The 19,740-nt window shown below is 45.6% G+C and overlaps 1 protein-coding gene across 1 annotated transcript in view; it reads right to left on the bottom strand.

Moving 5' to 3' along the window:
- The window catches only part of LOC144139212 (uncharacterized), a 48,347-nt gene extending 29,062 nt beyond the window's left edge, over positions 1-19,285 (bottom strand). Inside the window, exons 1-5 of the mRNA XM_077671632.1 lie at positions 19,201-19,285; positions 12,605-12,698; positions 12,404-12,462; positions 4,323-4,361; positions 2,319-2,354 (exon numbers count right to left, since the gene is read on the bottom strand). Of these exons, the coding sequence (XP_077527758.1) occupies positions 2,319-2,354; positions 4,323-4,361; positions 12,404-12,462; positions 12,605-12,680 (210 nt within the window). The 5' untranslated portion in view covers positions 12,681-12,698; positions 19,201-19,285. The remainder of the gene's footprint in view (positions 1-2,318; positions 2,355-4,322; positions 4,362-12,403; positions 12,463-12,604; positions 12,699-19,200) is intronic.
- Between the last annotated feature and the right edge of the window lie 455 nt (positions 19,286-19,740).

Raw genomic sequence — 19,740 nt, 5'->3', positions numbered from 1 at the left:
ATTAGTTAACACATCCAATGCTTATATTAAGAGGCCGCAAAGTTCCTGAGCCATAATTTACTGCTGTATTCCCACCAGAAAACTTATAAACTTCCTCAAAAATGTTTTCTCCCTTTATTGGTCTTGGCTTTCTTCGACCGCTGGAATTACTTCATTACAGCGGTGCAGTAGCTATTGGCTGGCTTTCCTGCAGCTGCAGCAATGAACTCACTCGACATCCAATTTAAAAAGAAAGCCACAAAAGCAAAGGAGAAACGGAATGCGTATCTGTTGCGACGTCAAATAAGGCAGTGCCGCTTCGTGCCGGCGATAACTAAAGCTTTCTCAGTGCTTCCGAACGCGAACGAAAGAGTGAAAGCGTTTATCAGAAGCGTTGCAGAGTCTTTTTAAAACCTGACGCTGAGGAGACAGTTTGTTCAAACCTTTTCGTGCTACACACAATCTACCAGGGGCGGTATTCCCGTGTTTGTCCGTTCTGAAAACGTCCGTTTTTCGTCCGTTTTATTGTGACGTACTTCAGGTTGTTGGCGGTCTTTGGGTTGACTTTTGCGCAACTGTTCTTGTAGGCACATTTTAAACGACTAAACCTATTTTAAACTATCTTTTATGTTTTTATTGTTCCGCCAGCGAACCAACAACAATGCGACGAAAATCGTCTGCTCCAAATCGTCTTCTCCGAGAAGCTGCGGCTCATAGCTCCGCCGTTCTTGCATGGCGTCACATCCGCTTTTAGGCAATCAGGGCTTGCTCAAAACGGACACATTTGAAGTAGACCCAAAACGGACAAAACACGAGAATATTGCCAGAAAGAGGTTTTCTCGTTCGGTAGTAAACGATATTCCTTATCAATAGAGAGGTGACCGTTTTTGACGATCCGCTACGGTATCGGCGGAACGTTCAGCCCAACCGGAGCCAATGCCGTTCGTGGCCAAGCGTCACGCATGCGCAATGGCGCTCCCACTTCCTATCGTAGCGGAGCGGACCGTGAAAGGTGGTCAGGTAAAAATATTCTATTGTTGTTGACGTGAAAGAAACAGGTAGCGAGGGTTAGTATTCTGATGACTAAAATTACATTGGATATCGAAACAAATTATGCCGCTTCTTTGTTGAGGCAGTGCTTCCAAAACTACCAGGGTGATGACGCAAATGAACTGTTCATGATGAGCTTTCACGGTAACTAGGAGATCATACCTCCTATTTGATTAACCTGCTAATTATTGCTGCATTCTTTGCTGTGAATTTGAGTAGGCCATACATTTCAAAGCTTACAAGCGCTAAGCGACTTTCACATGTCTTTGCAAATACCCGGCATGCGCGGTAAGACACTGCGGTGCGTCCGAGTTGCGGCAACCTATTCTAATAAAAAATCGATGAGAGTAAAATATAATGGAAACAAATTCCAGAAATAATAAGGCATACATGTACTATTTTTCGGGCATTGAGCAACGCCTCCATGAAGAAGTGGACCGCCTGGCGTGTAAGCAAGCGCCAAATTTTCTCGTGCAATCGTGTGCGATGCTCGCTGTTAATTATTTACCTCATTAACAGCGGCCGATTGTTGTACCGGCTCGTACAATTAGGTCAGTGTCAACAAAATTGTTTGCCTGATTCCGCCGTCCCCCAACTAACATTTCTCCCGGTGTTAGGTGGTTTATCGATAGTTTTATCTTCAACAATACTAATGATATTATTTGTAATTAGGCGAAAACGGGCGTGCTAAAAATAACAATATTGTTGGTGAAAATAATTTTTCTTGTTGCCCCTCCAGACCTGAAACCACTTGAAAAATCTTCACATAAACATCAAAACTGAAATTGCTCTTCTAAACCGTTTTGAAAATAGAAGTGATCCAAATTTGTACGCGGTTTTTTTTTTGCCAAATTGCTCCGCAATGGCAAGTGGCGTGGATTTACTCGGGAGTATGTAAAATATTCGTAAGAACACGGAGAGTGCTGCGACGGTTCGCACCATCTAATGCACCCAGTTAACTGTGGCGATCCTCGCCATCTTGTGTACAGGTTCAGATTTATTAAAACTAAATAAACCTACTAACACTTCTTTGTATAAAATAAAAGTGCTCATCACACACAAGGACAGCAAGACTTTAGAAAGGTTTTGGTAGCTGTTACAATTCCTAAGGAAACAAACTGTTTTCATCAGGATAGTCAAAATTCTCGAAACTTTTGCACGCCTGGTTTTGATCAAGCTACACGTGTCCACATAAGCCCGGGTAGTGTAGATTAGAGTAAAGAGAAAATGTTTTAGACGCATGCATAGACTTGGCAATGTGCGTTCTTTTCATCGTATAGGTTACTCACTTTCGCCAACTTCTGGGAAGTTGATCTGACATCTCCCTGAAAGACAAACGAATAACATAAGGTTTGTGGAATGCTCCTTTTCTGAAAATAGCATGTGCTGCTACATGAGCCGCAATTATTACTTGGACTTCGGTATTAGCTCAATTCACAAATGCCAAAAAACAGCCCTTGCGTAAAATTGCTTATATTTTCGGCTTTGTAGACTACATCATATTGCCGAGTGAGCATATTTTCTTTCTATACGTAGCTATTTCCGCCCAGGCTAAAAAAAACTTACACAACAAAAAAATTGGGGTGAAAACTTTTTAGGAACTAATCTATAAGAAGAGGTGTGCGTCAGAAGCAGTTGACACAAGGAAAAATTCATAGCGCAGGCGGACATGGACAAGACAGCGGAGACACCACGGGGCACTCTGGGGTGTCTGTGCTGTCTTATCCTTGTCCGCCTGCGCTATGAATTTTTCTTCAATGCAACACCAACTCGCCCAGGTCCCCTTACCATAGACAAAAAGAGTTATGAAAAAAACGACATTAAATTTTATTAATGCGTTTTTAGGGGCTTGACGCAGAATTTAAATTTTCGTTTCAAATTGGCAGGGCTGCAAAGAGTCAACACCTGAAGCTGCGTACCTTGCGCTGCAAGTTCGGAAGCGTCAAAGTTACGAAGGATGCAGCAATGGCACAGTAACTTTATACAATCTTGAACGCCAATCCCTTTCACGGCAGTGCAGGTGATTTATACCTGCCATCAAAACGAAGAAATTCAAAGCAAACAGTGGCCTGAAAACGAAAGCCATTTTCTTTCCTCTATTTCGACGTGAGCCCTAATGGACATGGTTTCATCATCATCATCATCAGCAGCAGCAGCAGAAGCAGCAGCAGCAGCAGCCTATCACGCCCACTGCAGTGCAAAGGCCGCTCCCATGGATCTGCAATTATCCCGGACCTGTGGTAACTGTTGACCAGTATGAACATTGCCACCAGATTCAGTAGTTTGGGATTGTGCTGCCTAAATAAACGTCTCATTGAAGAATCCTTATAACGTTTGGCCTGGCAGCTGAATCGTGGGTCAGACAGACAGACAGACAGACAGACAGACAGACAGACAGAGACCGAAATTTTAGCTCCATATACCCTATTATGACTCATTTTAAAAAGCTTCGCCGGTCATTCACGTTTGCAGAGTGGAATGTCTTGTAAGATGTTTAGCGCGAAATCTCTACCACGCTGCATCTTACTATAAATGTTCACTTTCGCTCATGATAACTAGGTTTAGAAGTGTTAGACCAGAGACGTTTTTTCCTAATTTGTTGGTGAATACTTTTAATTGCGGCATAATAAAACTAGACAAATCAAACGAAACCGGTGAATGCTCATTGGTGTTCAAGAAATAATGAGAAATGGCAAGCAGATGATTAATAATGGGAGCACAAGCACAACGGTGCTGATTCTGCAGCATTGCGGAAATGTTGACAAAATGCTACGACATTGCGGTAATAAGGAGATTCTTATAAGATGACTTACTCTAATCACAGCCGAATACACACTGCCCACACAATTGCAAGCTCTATCGCTACCACAACGCCCGTCTTATTGGATGTGAACTAATTTCGAGAGGCAATCGCGACTATTGCACCGCAAGTAGAACGTGGTATAGTTAGCATGTGAAGATCACACAGACATCGTCTGCTAACAAAGCCGCTGCTCTCGTCCTCCCGCAAACGAGATACAGCTGTTGCTTGGCGCCACGCGGTAATGGAGATGGGCGTTCACCTCCTTGCTGTGTGTTTCGGCGCGCTATTATAGATTGAGCCGTTGCTTTCTCTCCCAATAAAGTTTGTCTTGTACTACCGATGTCCCATTGTTTCCATTGACATTCGAGCGACTGCCTGCTAGCAATGATGTCAGTGTGAGTGGCCGTGATCTATGAAAGATAGCGTACTACGTCACGAGCAGTTGGGTTGCAAATAGCCAATGGCAGTAATACACAAAATAATTACTTACTCTTTCTGCTCCGCAGAGTTGTAGGGTACCTTTGAGGCACTGTAATGAGAGAAATATAGTGGGAACAAAAATATATGAGTCATGCAATGATCCTTCTTTCATGCTATGCTTTTTGCAGCCTTGTTGGTTGTGATGGGGGAAAATTATACGTGAGCTTGTCAATGTTTTGCTTGGCTCGCTGATTATGGGATACGCATTAAAATGATTTGTGTAAGTATTTCCTAATGCAGGTGCGGAAACCACAACTACCTTGTAACTACCAAAAGTTAAACATTGTACCCCAACTAACTGCCTGGCTGACTGGTTGACCCCAGGATGCTTATATTCTATCTTTCGTTGCCCAAACTATCGCACGATGAGAAGACAACGATAAGATGGCACCCTACAAACATCCATGGGATCAACCTCTGCACAGCAAAAGCTAAACTCCCGCCTTAAGAGTCTACTTTTCACAGCGAAAGCTCTAATAAGCTACGTATTTCAAGGTCATTCATCGCGTCGCAATGACTTTCAGCCACTAGCGAGCAATCTGCGTGTTTCTTTCTATCGTGTTCCCTGCCTCTTCGCCTGCTAGTTATCGCCCAGCGGCGCCTCACGGTGGCTGAGCCTTCTGGGCGTGCGGTTCAGCGCAAGCGAACCGCAAGGCTATGATAGGGATTAGCGATGGATATGATATGTAATAAACACTGCGCTGACTGAGTTTACAGGAATGTTGACGACTGAAACGCGCAATGCACGCAAACGAAAGCCGTGTCTTAAATGGGCTTTCAGCAACCCTGCTTCAACAGACTGAGGAACCAACCATTGCCAGCGCATGGCTCCTTAGTCTCGCCAGCAATGGCGCGCCGAATTGGCTATATACGCACACTCGTCTGCTCAAGCGAAATGACGCATACAATCATCCAGTCGAGATACTTAGACAGCATGCGGCGAAATCTCAAGCAACGGCAAACTTTCACGAACCACCTTCAGCATATTCTTAGCTTCGCTTGTGATGACTTGATTTGGGAGTGTAAAACCTAAACCCTTTCAGGTGCGGAGCACCTTAGGACCGCACAGCGTCCGTCCGCGTCCGTGCGCACAGCATTTTCAATCGCAAAAAATCACACACGCACCGGTGGGATTCGAGCCTGTGCCTCGTAGACCAGACATAGTTAGTGTCAGTCGTCTTACCCATTGGGCTACGACCGTTAGCTGGTGCACCGACAGTCAAAGGGCTTACTCCCTCGCCTGTAGCGCTGCGGAGTACCTTAGGACCTCCCAATGTCCGTCCGCGTCCATCCATGCGCACACCACCATCAAGCGAAAATTAAGCTATATTCGATTTGAGCCGCGAGTTGCAGTTTCTTTAGGGAATAATCAAGGTGCAACTCACCGCTCAAATCGAATTACGGTCGGGGCGCAAATCGGATGTCACTCGGGGCGCAACTTGGATGTTATTTTGTGTCCCCGTTCTCCGCACCCTTGCCATCATACTCGGAGTGGAGATGCTGCCTTTTTTTTCCCTGACATTTTGGAATAGCCAGCTATATATTCTTGTAATCTAATATATCTCTCGCCTGATTGTAAGCAAAAAATGTCCGTCCTTGGAAGCGTAAGGCACATCGTGTTCACTGTCATTATTATAACGACATCCTGGCTAGTAACTTGGAACTGACCCACACGTTACATCATTGAGGAGTAGTGATATGAGGTTGATTCAAGTGTGGCACCCAACACACCACATAAGGGCCGGAAACAGGAGCTGTATCATTCTGCTCCTGAAGAGTAAATGAGTAAACGGTACAGTAGAATTACATGCCTTGGCAAGAGTAGCAAGATGATGACAATGATCCCCTACCTTTCTGCGACACCGATGTCTCTCCTAGGGGATTTAGAAGTAAAAACTCTACCTAACCTAAAAATGACCGCCATAGCTCTCCTCTGTAGAGATCTCAAACGGAAACTTCCTTCCCTTGGAACATTCATTCAAACACGCCGCGTTCCCCGGACGTAATTCCCTCACAAGAGGCTTTCTGACTTCCGAGAATCCCTGGCTATGTTGTCTATCCCGTAGGGAAATGCACGGTACCTAGCTCACTCTGCCTTATTGCTCTTATAGCCTCTCACCTTCCAGTTATCCCGCTTATCCAGCCCCTCCCATACACCCGAGATTTTATGGACCACGGGGTAGTCATATCAGTTAGTGCACTTATCGCACCCATGCCAATCGTTAACGTGTACCACCGCCCAGGCAAGCAAAACTGCCGCCCTTAGATTCCCTGGTCCCCACACGCACTCGTCGGACAGCACCTCGTCTAATCGTGGGGTACTTCATTTGTCCCCGGTGGTTTTGAGGTTACTCTCGAATCGGGATCGGCGGTTGTAGTCTATCGGAAATAGTACAGCGCCAATCATGTTTTTGTCATAGATCCCAATGTGCCAAACGCATTGGCCACAGCGCTGCCTGGGCACAACTCCGGACCTAGCTTTCTACATAGCCCCAAGCTCCCCAACATGGTCACACACATACGAGTTCTTTGGCAGTGATCATTCACTTTTAGAAATCACCCTACCATCCACTCGCTTACGCCACCGAACGCGTAAGCCTACGAAATTAACAGATTTGCATGCAGTAAGACATTGCTTTTTACTCCTTTACATCCCGCGGACCCAGATTCTTGGCTGCAACAAATACATGATCTCTTTCATTGACACACTAAACGCCTCTTTCCGCACACTGAGTCGCCCTACGTCGACGCCCACCCACCTCCTGCTCCTATGGCATTCCTGTCGGTCTCTTCTTCAGCGTTGGCGCTGCCAAAAACACAAGCGGAAACGGCGCCTCCATATAAATACTTTAACCCAGGAGGCCCAGGCGCATGCTGAGTTACTCGTTCGCTCCAACTGCTGGAATCTGCGATGACTTCAACCCTCGAAAGCACACTAAACGTACTTGGCGCCTACTCGGGGTCCTATTAACCACTCCTGCCCTTCTCAACCCTTCGCTCGTATTTTGCTCAGCACTGGGGCTTCTACTGAACATGCTAATGATCTGCGCCTCCTCCACTTCCATGCCAGTTCAGATAATTCACTACCCGCTCTTCTAATTCACGCATTTTCACCATCTCCGCCGGATACCCCCTTTATGTTGATCGAATTACTCAATGCTCTGGACCGTCTCCGTCGAGGTACCGCACCGAGTGAGAATGGTATGCAGTACAAGCCGGTCTGAAACTTGCCAGATGGGGGTATTCTATATCTACTCCACCTTTTCAATGCCGTATGAGAAAGTGGCCGTACTCCAGCCGCTTGGAAACATTAAAAAATTCTTCTTCTTTCTAAACCTGGTTAGCCCCATACGGTACCCTACCTACGGCCCATTTCGCTAACCTCGTGTGTCGGGAAGCTACTCGAGCGTATCTCTTACTCGTCTCGAGTGGTATCTCACACATCCCGCTCCTTCGTATCCCACCTAGACTGGCTTCCCAGCCCACGTACTCTCTACCCAAGACACCATCATCCGCCTCAAAGAGGATAGTTAGAAAAGGCTAGCGCTGGTCCTTGTCTCGCTCCTCTTGTATTTTCTTTACTGTGGTTAAGGAAGTTATAATGGGATAAAACTAGCTCTTACCAACTAGCTCGCACCCGTTAAATTAAAAAAGGCATTCGATCGGGTGGCTCAGGCCCCCATCCTCGGCACATTGTAATCAACGGGGCGCGGCCGCTGCTTATACAATCCGATCCCCGACTTCTCCTCCAATTGCACTGCCGCTGATTCGATGCCCTGTTCCCAGGGTACCCCTTTCTTTCTTACAACAGGGATGCCTCAGGGCTCTATACTCTCCCCAACTTTTTTTAATGGTGCCATTGAGACCAAACACTCGTTTGTTTTATTCGAAAGATCTCGTGCTTTGTAGTGCCACCCCCCCCCCTTCCAGCGCTTGTTCGCAAACAACGATGCTTTATTCACAGAGAAGTTCATCAATCTAAGGTAAAATTTTGATTCTCCTGCCAAATCGTTTGTTTTGGTGACGTCTGCAATGACGTCACAAGAACAGGTCTTCAAGCGAAACGTAGTGCGCCATTAAGCTCGGTAGCCGACTGCGGAGCCTTGATTACCATCAGTCCTCCTAGATGGCGGCACCATACTGTGCCGGGCCGTTTTTTGCCTTTGCTTTGTTTTGGACCGTATTTGCACCTGGCTTTTTTTTGTGAACGTAGAAAATATTCTTTTCGTAAAACATGATATTCGCTCGACAAATATGGTCACGAAAGACTCCGCCGCTTACGCCAGTAGGCCAGATACGTCTGAGATAACCCCAAAGCGCCGCACTACGGTACATCTAAAATAAGCAAGTACGCCCAGTACCAACAGCAGTATGCATCGGTACTTCTATGTTTACGTGTACGTTCGTAACTTTCACTGTTTACTCCACCATTCTCACTCTTATAAAAGGAACGTGCTCTAAATTTAGGCGGAAATACCTCGTTCGGCAAGCTTATGACCCCTGCCTAATTAAGTTTGCTTTTGCCGGCCTCAGCCAATCGATGAGCCGGGCATATGACATCGTATGTCCGGTTGAGGGAAATCAGCTAGCGCGTCGCAGGGCCGTTCCCTTGTTTCCTAATGATACAGCTTATTTGAGTTAAAGTTGAGCTTATGTGAGTTGAGTTTGCGTTAAAAGTTGAGTCAGTATGACTCTAAGGAGGCAATCGTTCGAATGAAGCAAACTCATGTTTTGTCTGTATGGCCCCGTTACACCTTGCCCTGTCATCAATGCCCCCGCGGGTAGCCTGGATCCCTACCTCAAGCACTAAATCTACGCGGATGACATTACCCCTTGGGTGAACTCCAGCAGTCCGGGTCACATCAAGAAAACGTTACAATGGGCGTGGTCGACCACGCACCTTCCATCGCGCTTAACATATCTGCATTTAGATCTTGCCTTTTAGTAATGTCCGAAGGACAAGTCCCTGACCCAGATCGCTGGTTATTAGAGCTCTGGATTGGCGCGGCAATCCATAACACAAGTGTATTCATTAAAAAAATGTGGGCCTCGATCTGCTGTTCTTCAGCTTCAAATTCTCCACTCCCAGATCGCTCAGGTCTCGCACCTCATAGGCACATTTGTAACCGCAAACAAGCCCTCAAAGAGCCCCACCTTATCCGCATTGTATACTCTTTCGCGATATCTCGCATCCTGTGCACTATACCCTACCTTCGCATCTCACTTGCCTAGTCAAACCGCCTTGAAGGAGCCCTCCGTGCCCTCTATCGTTTGGCACTGGGGGTACCTCATTGTGCCGCCACGAAAGGCGTCTTAGCCCTGTAAATGCACAATACCTTCAAAGAACGGATCGCATCTCGCCTTCAGGCCCAGCCTGAACGCTTAAAGCCTGCAACCCCTGTCGGATGCTCCCCACCCTCTTAAACTATGCACCAGAAAGCCTTCCCCTCATCCCTCCCTAACGTCCTCCCTGGTCTTTCTTCCCAAACCGAGTAATTGAACGTAATCATCGCCACTTGCGTACTGCTCACAACTTGGTCCGCAGAGAACAACGCACAAAAGCATTGAACATGAGCAGAAATTGGCCTAAACCGAATGGAGCGGCAATATACTTCACGGGCGGCTGTTTTGACTCCATTTCTAGAAATTGTTGTATCCCCCGCATTGCCCCACCTTGTCCGTAGGCACCACCTACCCCTTCAAAAACGGCCCAGCTTGTACAACCCTGGAAGAATTCTTCATAGCCGCCGCCGTCTAATGCTCTGTCACATTCGAACCCCTTGTCAGCCCAATGTTCGTGTTTTGTGACTCGCAGGAGGAGATACGCAATATTTCTTGATATTCCACACACCCTCATACCTCAGACATCAAAAATGTGCCCTTTGCTCCCATCTCCCCACAAGATAATGCTGGTATTGGTGCCCCGCCACTCCAACATCGACGGCAATGCTCGAGCAGACGCACGTACCCGAGAACTCTCCCCGGGTCGGTTCATGCTGTGACCAAATGTGTGCCACCTTTGCACTAAAAAAATTTTAAGTTATCAGGCAGGCCGGATGCATGTCTGCGCGAAAGGGGCCAGTAGGCAGTGTTTCCCAGTACCCCACCCCACTCTCTCCGGTCAAGCCGCATTTGTGGTCCGGAAAGCACAAACATCGTCTTTTCTCATTCCACCCCATATGCACTACATTCATCCTCTCTGCCCCACTTGCCCTACACCCACCTGACCTTCGTGCCCATCAGTACGACACCTTTACTGGGATCGCGATTCACCAGACCTACGGCCACACCTGAGTTCCCGCATAGCTTCCTGGTAGGACTGGATGACCCCGGGTCATGCATGGCGTGGACGTGACGTGGACGCAAGAACTCCAAGCGGCCCATTGCCTTCGCGTTAGTGAGGACATCTGGGAATTCTACGGACTGGCCGTCTCTTATTAAAGAAACTCTGGCACAACGGCCTGGACTTGGGCTGTTTTTATAATAAACTTTCTCTCTCCCTATATCCTCTCGAGAATGTTTTGCATGGGAAGCATTGCGAGTGGGTGAACGAATCGCTATCAAGTTACCACCATTCCAAGATCACAGTCGCTTAATCGTCACAGGAAGCTCTAAAGTAGCACAACAGTGGCGGGTGTAAGTAGTGCGAATAGTGGGAATAGTGGAAGCAACCTCAGCATAATACAGTTAAGCATGGATGTAACGAACCTCTATATAACGAATTCCTGGATTCAACAAAGTTTCTCAATTCCCCATTTTCCTCTTCATTGAAGTCCACGTGCTTGCGACCTCTATGTAACGAAGGAGTGGTGACGGTTAACCTGGATGTAACGAATTCGCTACGCTGATGAGCCTAGGCTTCTTGCCTTTTTCTGAAAAATCGGCTGGCTAAATGCACTAATTTAGCAAATTTCGCCTGCACGGCAATCACTCGTGGGTTTTCACGTGTGAGTGCGGTGTCGGTTAGGTGCTAGCTTGCCTGTCGGTGTGTATTTGCGTGTGTCCCCTGATATCTGCGGTATGGGTTCGTGGGTGATTTCTGCTGCCTGAATACGAAACGATTTGTCCTTTCAGGACACGCTTGTAATTTTAAACGCCGTCTCCGCCGGGAAGAAGGAAGAACGTCACCGCCCGGTACTGTCTCCCAGTTAGCATCCGTTCAACAATTTTGACTGCATAAAAGAGCATGAAGTTCGCAAAAAGGCGCCCTTTATGCATAAGTTTGGTTCTTGAAACGCGTTAAGACACCAAAAAGTATCAAGAGCAAAATTGATACTTAGTTACGTTTGTGAATTCGGGGTCCGTGTAGTCGCCGCAAGCGCGAACCACGCAGTTTTTCATTGTTAAATATATCGTTGAACAAGGGTGAGTTCAGAATCACCGATGCATAGCATATTGGTTTCGTTTCTGCTTCATTTCCGCGAGCTTTAACTCGAAACCTGCATGTTACAAAAACCCTGATGTAACGAAAAAATACGAATTTTTGTCAACTTATTTATATGCAGGTTTAACTGTAGTAGTTATGTAATTAATGTAGTGTAGTAGTGTAGTAGTGTAGTAATGTGGTGTAGTGATGTATTATTGCAATTTAGTAATGTATGTAATTAGATGTAGTAATGTACCACCATTTATCAGCGCAAATTTGAAGAAGTGGCCGAATAATGCTACTCAATAGAGAAAACAGGGCCGCATCCTTTGCTCTTAACTGAGTTAGGGCGATATCATAGAGACGTGTGTACTTTGCTAGCACGGGATGACACCCCTCACCCGTAATCATACTTTATGTTGTTACACTTTTTTTCTCTGAGCAGGCATTTCCTCTGAAATGCAGAAAGCCTTGAAACTCCAGCTATCACGGAATGATTCAGAACAAAACTAAGTGCAAAGACACCGCCTTCAGAATGTTAAGTGCAGGCAAAATAGTTTTTATAACGTACAACGTTTGTTTCCGTACGCGCTAAAATAGCATAGATGTTCGATTTTGATTGTATGCATATAACTTGACAGCACAAAGTATCCTTTTCCGCCATATTCTTGATAAGTTGTCAATTGTATTAGTGTTACTAATCGAATCGTAACGTAGTGCATTACCGAGCGAATGTCCATCATATCCGGAAAGCCTACAGTTGTGCATTTGACCGCTGTAGGACCTGAAATTACACATCAAGCACAATTAGGAACACAAAGAACTCTTATTGGAAAGTATGAATATTTGTAAGGGTGAAGAGAAGTGTAAATATTTTGCGTCCTGATTAGTAGAGAATCAGGTTCAAAGCAGTTAAATGTTCTCACTCATTGCTGCGGAAACTGGGCATGTTGAGAAAGCAATGACGAGCGCGCAGACTCCTGAAGTGGTGAGGGCCCACATAGTTGCTGCTTCTCAAGGCTGAAAGGAAGAAAAAATATTTTGTCCTTTGGTGGCAGGTCTTTCATTTAGTTTTTGAAAAGAATGTCAGAAAAAATAGGAACTGTCAGAAATGACGAAAGCTTGTGTCGTCAGAGTGATGAAAAAGAAGAGAAAGTGACTAATGAGCAAGTGTTGCTAGCATCTTATTTATATGTTTATTTCAGACCGCATCACTTGCTGAGGCGTAAAAAAATGATTGAGACACAATAGTCTAGATTTGCAGAAATTTAAAATTTGTGGGCTTTTGTAATATGCTTACTACGTGCCTATTGAAACGGAAATATTCCATAACAAATTAAGACGTGCAAATCAGGTATCGGAAGGAGCGTGTGCTTTTATCCTGTTGTGTAGTAGTGACCCGGAATCATGAGTGTACTGGGGATCCCTTCTGGGCCAGCTTAGGTGGCGGAAACCCAGCGATATATTATATTGATACGTTCCAAATCGTCAAATAATTTGCTCTTTCAATTGGAGTACTCCATAGACCAATTTATTGCCCACCACATATGCTGAGAAACGCCGACTTTACGTGTGCTAAACGGAGATGATAAATACAAAAACTTGCCATTCGGGGAAGGCGCTTTTTTGCATTGTCGCCAAGTTTCCGAAATAAAATAAAATCGTGGAGTTTCTGGAAGCCTTTGCCAACCGCTGCAATGCCATAGAAAGCCATCTGAGATTCCCCGCCTGTCTTTTAGAATAACTACTCTATATAAATTGCGTTTTGAGAAGATTGAAAGCTAGAACCAAAATTCATGTGGTAGTCTAGGGACTAAAGAAGCCATACCACGTTTGAATTTGTAGTCGCGATATCTCACAAGCGAATATAGGCACCCCAAGAGCATTCTAAATCGAAGTACAGATAACTACGTGCTCTTTTTGCTGACAGCTATGAAGACTGTTGGTTCGTAGTGTTTCACGTCTGCGCGACCAAATGTGTTATTATTGCGACTGTTGTAGTTGTTTCGACGACTGGCCATATACTTTCTCCTCAAGAGGACTATGTGTCAGTGTCATTTACAAACTGTGCGCATGACTTTTTTCATCACGCAATGCAAAAGACATATCCCATTTTGTTATTTGGTTCTACGTAAGGAAATCGTAATATTTTGTCTAGTTAAATCTAGGGCAGAGAGTTAACCCTAGAGTTACGTCTCGAGTTTAGGTGAACTAGAGTTAGCTCTAGTTAACTGTAGTTATGGCCTGCTAAACACCAGTTTGTTCTAGTTCATTTCATAAAACAGCAGTCGTTTTAATAGAAGTCCAGTTTCAGCTAAGGGCAGCTAAAACGATTGTCATGTTTTTGATGTCCAGGTTTAAATGTCAGTAAACAGAGATTTTGAAGACCTAATCAAACGTCGGCATTATAGCAACCACATCGGATCCAATTGTGCTGTTTGAAGAAAGGAAACTTTATGTTCTCCAAAAACCCGGCAACTGTTGAGCCGTAAAAATAACGTAGCGAAGTTACGGATAAAATGAGCCTGAAGTGCGTGCATAGGTCAAGCTTGGTGACTTGTTTGACTGAGGGCGCATCTGATTGATGTAGAGAACCGTCTACATTCGCACGTGAACATTAAAAACAGCCGTTCCTCGTTTTAGTCTGAGCTACTTTTATCGTTATGTCGCACTGGCCTTTCACAAATGCGAACATCAAGAATAAAGCCAGAAGGGAAGGATTGAAAAGCTACCGCTGTAACTAGGAGACGGTGACAGCCTGGGGCGGTATTCGCGTAACTGTCCCTTTCATCGTGACGTACTTCCGGTTAAACAGTAAGCGTTGGCAGTAGGTTTGCCGCGCTTGTGTTACGTCACTTCCGGTTGTTTGCTTTTAGTCAATCAGGGCCTGCCAAAAGGGACACTTTTGAAATGGACGAAAAAGGGACAAAACTCGAGAAGACCGCCCCTGGTATGCTAGTCTCGGCATTATGCAGGGGTTGAGAATTGATAAACTAGGAAATAGGATGCGGAAACGTGGAGCTGACAGTATCTCCCATAGGACCCAGAAATGATTAGAAGGGCTGATGAAGGTCAAGAAAACGGGGAACCGTTTCTATCACATTCTGTGAAAGCGATAGGGTGACTAATCTGTTAAGTAAGCCTTGCCTGTGATTGCTGTTGAGCGGGTGGATGATTTTGTAGAAAAAGCCAATACAGGGTAGGAGAAGGTGCGTATCCCGCTGTATTTTCGACATCACTGGTGCTTCAGCACGCGCTACACACGATACCAATGGGGAACGAGTACTCGTTCGTAAAGGCTATGAGTCCTAGCCAAACTTCACAAGATGAGAGCAGAGGAGACACGGTCCTTAGTAGGGAATTCACGTACGAGGGAGAAGAAGTTTGCATATTTACTAAAACTTTAGAAAAATTGGCATTTTTAGTTTTTAGCCATACTTAGCTAAGCAGCAAAAGCAACTTATTTCGTTTGATAAGACGAAGTTGTTTTAGTGATTTCTTGAGCTGATTTTTAAGCTAAGCTTTTTTTTCGGAATGTTTCGGGCGCTTTATGGGGCTGATCATGCTGTTGCTACTGTTGTATTTTTGCGAGATGTTCGATTTTACATTACACCAGAGAACGCTGGTCTCCGCTAATAGCACTCGCGGGGCAGAGACGGACACTCGGAGGAGGGGGGTATCTCCCTACTGCCCCTGAAGGGCCGGTCAAGAAGCGACTTGCGCCACGAGGCCTGGGGAAGTCTCAGTTCATGCGTGTATTACGATGTCTGCGTTTGGAGCTTGTTGCGTCTTCGCCAGGAAGATAGAGACTTTGAACGTGTTACCTCACGAGTATTTCTCTACGCACACCGCACTTGTAACCGTTCTGAAAAATCAACAACTACTCTAAGCACAATACCGCACTAAAATGCCACCCACAAGGTGAACTGAAGTAGCTTAGAAAATCGAGCTAGTTGGTACATATTCATCCTGTGCGCTGTGAAGATGAACCCGCAAGATCATTTTAACCCAGGTATGTCATGATGAAGGCTTCTTGTTAAGAGAGTTCCCACCTTTGTATAGGATCCACTATTTATTTATATGTAAATAACTAGAGTGGTGACAGTGCTTTCTGATACAAAAATGCAGAGCTTTCGCTTTTCTACTCCTTTAAAAGACTGGGGCATTGCCGGATGCATGTGTAGTGGGAGGTAAATTTTTTTTTATCCATCCCAGTGCCGCTCCACCACGGGAAATTTCAGTGCTGTGAAGGAGCGGCAACCAGTCCCCTGCTATAAAGCGGCACGAAGGCAGCTGTACCAGAGGTTTTTAATGTTTAGAATGGTACCGTGACTATTGAATTCTTTATATCTATTGTAACCAAGGGTTCCCCACGCGCAGAAGCCATATAGAAAACTAAACGTCGTTCTTCCAAATGTGGGGCACTGCCGTGAGGGTGGGCAATAAAAGCAGGAAAGTCACACTGCTGGTACGAAGTGAAATTTGTTCAAGCGGATAGGTACAGGTGGGCTTTACTTCACCAGAAAAGAGTGCCAGCTGTATATAACAGATAAAAAAGCTTGAAGCCGAGCCAGCCGAGCGCTCGTCACTTCTGTCAGATAACGTTAGGAGAAGCGTGGCTGGTTGTAAGCTCCGGTATGCATTCCCGCACGTTGGCCTCAAATAATGGGTCATGGGGCTTTGGAAGAAAATCAAACTAAGCGAAATTGAACCACGCTTTACTGCTGCTGAGGAGTCACAATTATCAAACTACGCTGTTGTGTACAGGTCCTCAAACGAAGGGCTGTCATTTTTTGTGTTCATAACGCACAGTGGGACGAAGATTTCAGCTTTATAGCATTATTTCGCCACTTCTTTAGATTTTGGAACCACGGCTGATACCATTAAAATCGGTCTACAACAGCCCCACTGCGCGCTCTTTAAATCAGCGGGTGTAGAGACCGGCGAAATGGATGCTCGTAGCAGATAGACTGAGTCGCCTATCAGTCACCCAGCAGCCTCTCTACCGCAGCATTGTTGGAGCCTCGCAAGCGACCCAGTTGTACAGAAGGGGATCTAGTTGGTCTTTTATAGGACAAGATGGCGCTTAGTGTATACATACGATATTGAGCTTACATTTCATAGGCATCGCTCGTAGTTATTAAGCGCAACCTTAGTGGCCCCTATTTCGCGTCCCTGTTTGAATCCGATTTTACGTCATGGGCACTAAACCGCTGCAAAGAAGCGTCCTTTCAGAACAGTTTGTATTTGGACAGCTTTCCCATTAATATAATTGGTAGCACTGTTCATGCAAGCCAAATGTTTTTGTTTTGATTCAAAATATGCATGGCAATGCAGAGCCGTTATGATTAATAAAGCAGAGATTTGGTTGGCTTCAACAAAAAACACTTAAAACGTTCGCACCTAGGTTAAAGTAGGGGCCTGGCAGCAGGAAGGAAAATAGCACCAATAGAGAAAACATGCCAGCGCACGCTGGCCACCCGATAGCCGCCTGGAAAAAACCGCTGAGCTTGTGCCCATTCCACATGGTTAAGCGCTATCCCGCAAAAATGGCCTAAAAAGAGATCGCCTACTAAAGGAATTGCCCTACTAGCGTCTCCCTTGTGCGATTTTATTGGTGGGTTGGGGGGCGGGGGGGGGGGCAGCACTGCAGACATCCACCTTGCCCTCGCCTTTATTGCTTTTGGCGTGGACCTTCGCAAGCGCTATCCAGCTTCAGCGCTTCGGCGCTGAAGTAGAAAGTGGGGTGATGGCCTAGCGCAAGGACAAGTCCTGTAGGTGTGTTGTTTCATTTCAGTATGGACACTACACACCTTGCAGTGGGGCGTGCCAGTTCAGGTTAAATGTGGGGGAGAATGAGGCCGCAAGAGAGGGAGAAAGTTAGCGCCCGGCGAATTTAAGTGTGGCACTTCAGCGCTATTCAGCATACATTTGTAGTTGTCGTGACCAGAGGATAATGGCGGTTATTCTTCTAAGGGCAAAATGCATGTCATAGAGGTTAAGGTCAGGATAATAATGTGACTGTATATCCACCGCGGAGCCAAAATCTTTATGTGATAAAAAAAGCGAAGTCATTCGTATCCCTAGCAGCTCCCATTCAACTGATTTTAAAGCCCACCATTTAAACAATGCACCTCTCCCTCATTTAAGAATGGGCCCCCGGACACCTATGATTTGTAGGAAACGAAATGGTTCATGCCCTCGCTGGTGTGAATCGGGCCCCTAGCGACCCTCAACCCTGCCAGGGCTACAGGTTTAAAGAAGAACGTGCCGCCCATAGCAAGGTTCGGAGGCAACAGCTGAAGAACCTTCGCAGTTCCCGCTGCAACCTTCGCCATTTTCCTCCCGACCTCACAAGCCGGGAAAACACTTAAATTCGCCGGGCGCTGACTCTCTCCCTCTCTTGCGGCCTCATTCTCCCCCACATTTACCCTGAACTGGCAAGCACCACTGCAAGGTGTGTAGTGTCCATACTGAAATGAAACAACACACCTACAGGACTTGTCCTTGCGCTAGGCGATCACCCCACTTTCCACGTCCACACTTTTTACCACTCCACATTCCATACACCTGGGATAACTTAGCCCTTTTCCTAATGATCTTCGCCCATCCCTCTAGTCTCGCCTAGCCGTACCCATTGCCTTCGTGCGGGGCCCTGACTTCTGCGGAGTACCTGTTTAAGCGCATTCCCGGCCCACCAGGAATCTATTTCCGGGAGCCCGGACATGAAGGGCTTAAACTAACGATGTACCTCTCTGTCCCTCACTAAGATTGTGAACGTTTCGCTCGCACATGTCTAATTTATGTATAAGAGTTTGATTACGCTATTTTTGTACTGTATGTGATGAGGCCACCTCTGCACATTTTGGTTGTCGCAGCTGCTAATAAGGATTGTTTTGCAGTATTACGAAATGTAACGAAAGCTTTCACTCAGTTTAGTACGTCATAAATACTGCAAATTATATGGCTCCTGTCCGGTTGCAGGATATGCAAGTGATAGCACTGCCCACAAAACCGTCAATTTTTGTTTACAGCTTTTACATCATCTGAGAGTTTGGGGAATTTCGGCACGAAAAAAGCTGCATTCAAGAATAGTAGAATTGAGCCCGAGTACGTTCAAGCAGCGCTGTCTTAGGTACAATGTTTGCGTTAGAAATACTTATGACTGCGAAACATTCCTGAAGAGCACGATTTAACTGCTTCGAGTCAGTTCAGAGGTGTAACAATATCTTTGCGCTGCCAGAATATTGTACCTAAAAGGGTGAAGGTGCCTGAAGTTGGCAACCAGATTGGTGCTGGTTGCATACACAATAATGACGATTCAATGAAGTGTCTGCAGCTACTGTACAACAGTACAATGCTCCACAAAAAATACCTAAACCTTCTTGTGATTTCATGTTTAATTTTAATGTTTTTGGCTAAAATTATCCACGCCAAATTAAAGTCGTCAAAACGAACAGCTGTGACCACCTGACCATAAGAAATGCGTCAAGAAAATTTTACCAAATCGATCAATACTCACAACTTCACGCTGCACTCAATGTATCGGCACTTGTGCACGAGGAAATGTATATATGGGGACTGTGCCACACACGATCGTGTTAGGCTGATAAAGGTTTTGAAAAACACCGACGTGTTTAGTCAGAACCCATTGTTATGCGTCCTTCTGGGCTCAATTGTTTGTGGGGCCGGACATCTGACCTCTGCCAAACAGGTTGAAGCCAGCTATCGCCAACACAAGTTCTCTGCTAGTATTTTGAAGTGCCGTCAAGCAAACGTAGGGATATGAAGGGTGTTATATGTCCTAAGTCAACTGGGCACTTAATTTCCGCTGTATTTTTCTGCTTCTTTTGACTTTTCCCAAAGTCATTCTTGCACTCCGGTGTCGCGTTCACAATAAAATCGTCATTGTGGCATTTGTTACCTCGAATTGTGACCAAGAACGTGTAACGAGCATGTGACGAAGAGAAGTGACATTTGGGCAGATGTGTTATCCAGAAGTGTTCAAATGTTCGCTGTTGACTTTTAATGAATTCTTTTTGTTGAAAGTTTTCTCATGCGA

The sequence above is a fragment of the Haemaphysalis longicornis genome, unplaced genomic scaffold (genome assembly GCF_048455015.1).
Source record: "Haemaphysalis longicornis isolate Haplotype H1 unplaced genomic scaffold, Haemaphysalis longicornis Haplotype H1 scaffold_5, whole genome shotgun sequence".
Lineage (NCBI taxonomy): Eukaryota > Metazoa > Arthropoda > Arachnida > Ixodida > Ixodidae > Haemaphysalis > Haemaphysalis longicornis.
The sequence above is the reverse complement of the archived record's forward strand: the minus strand, read 5'-3'. Positions and strand labels throughout refer to the sequence as shown.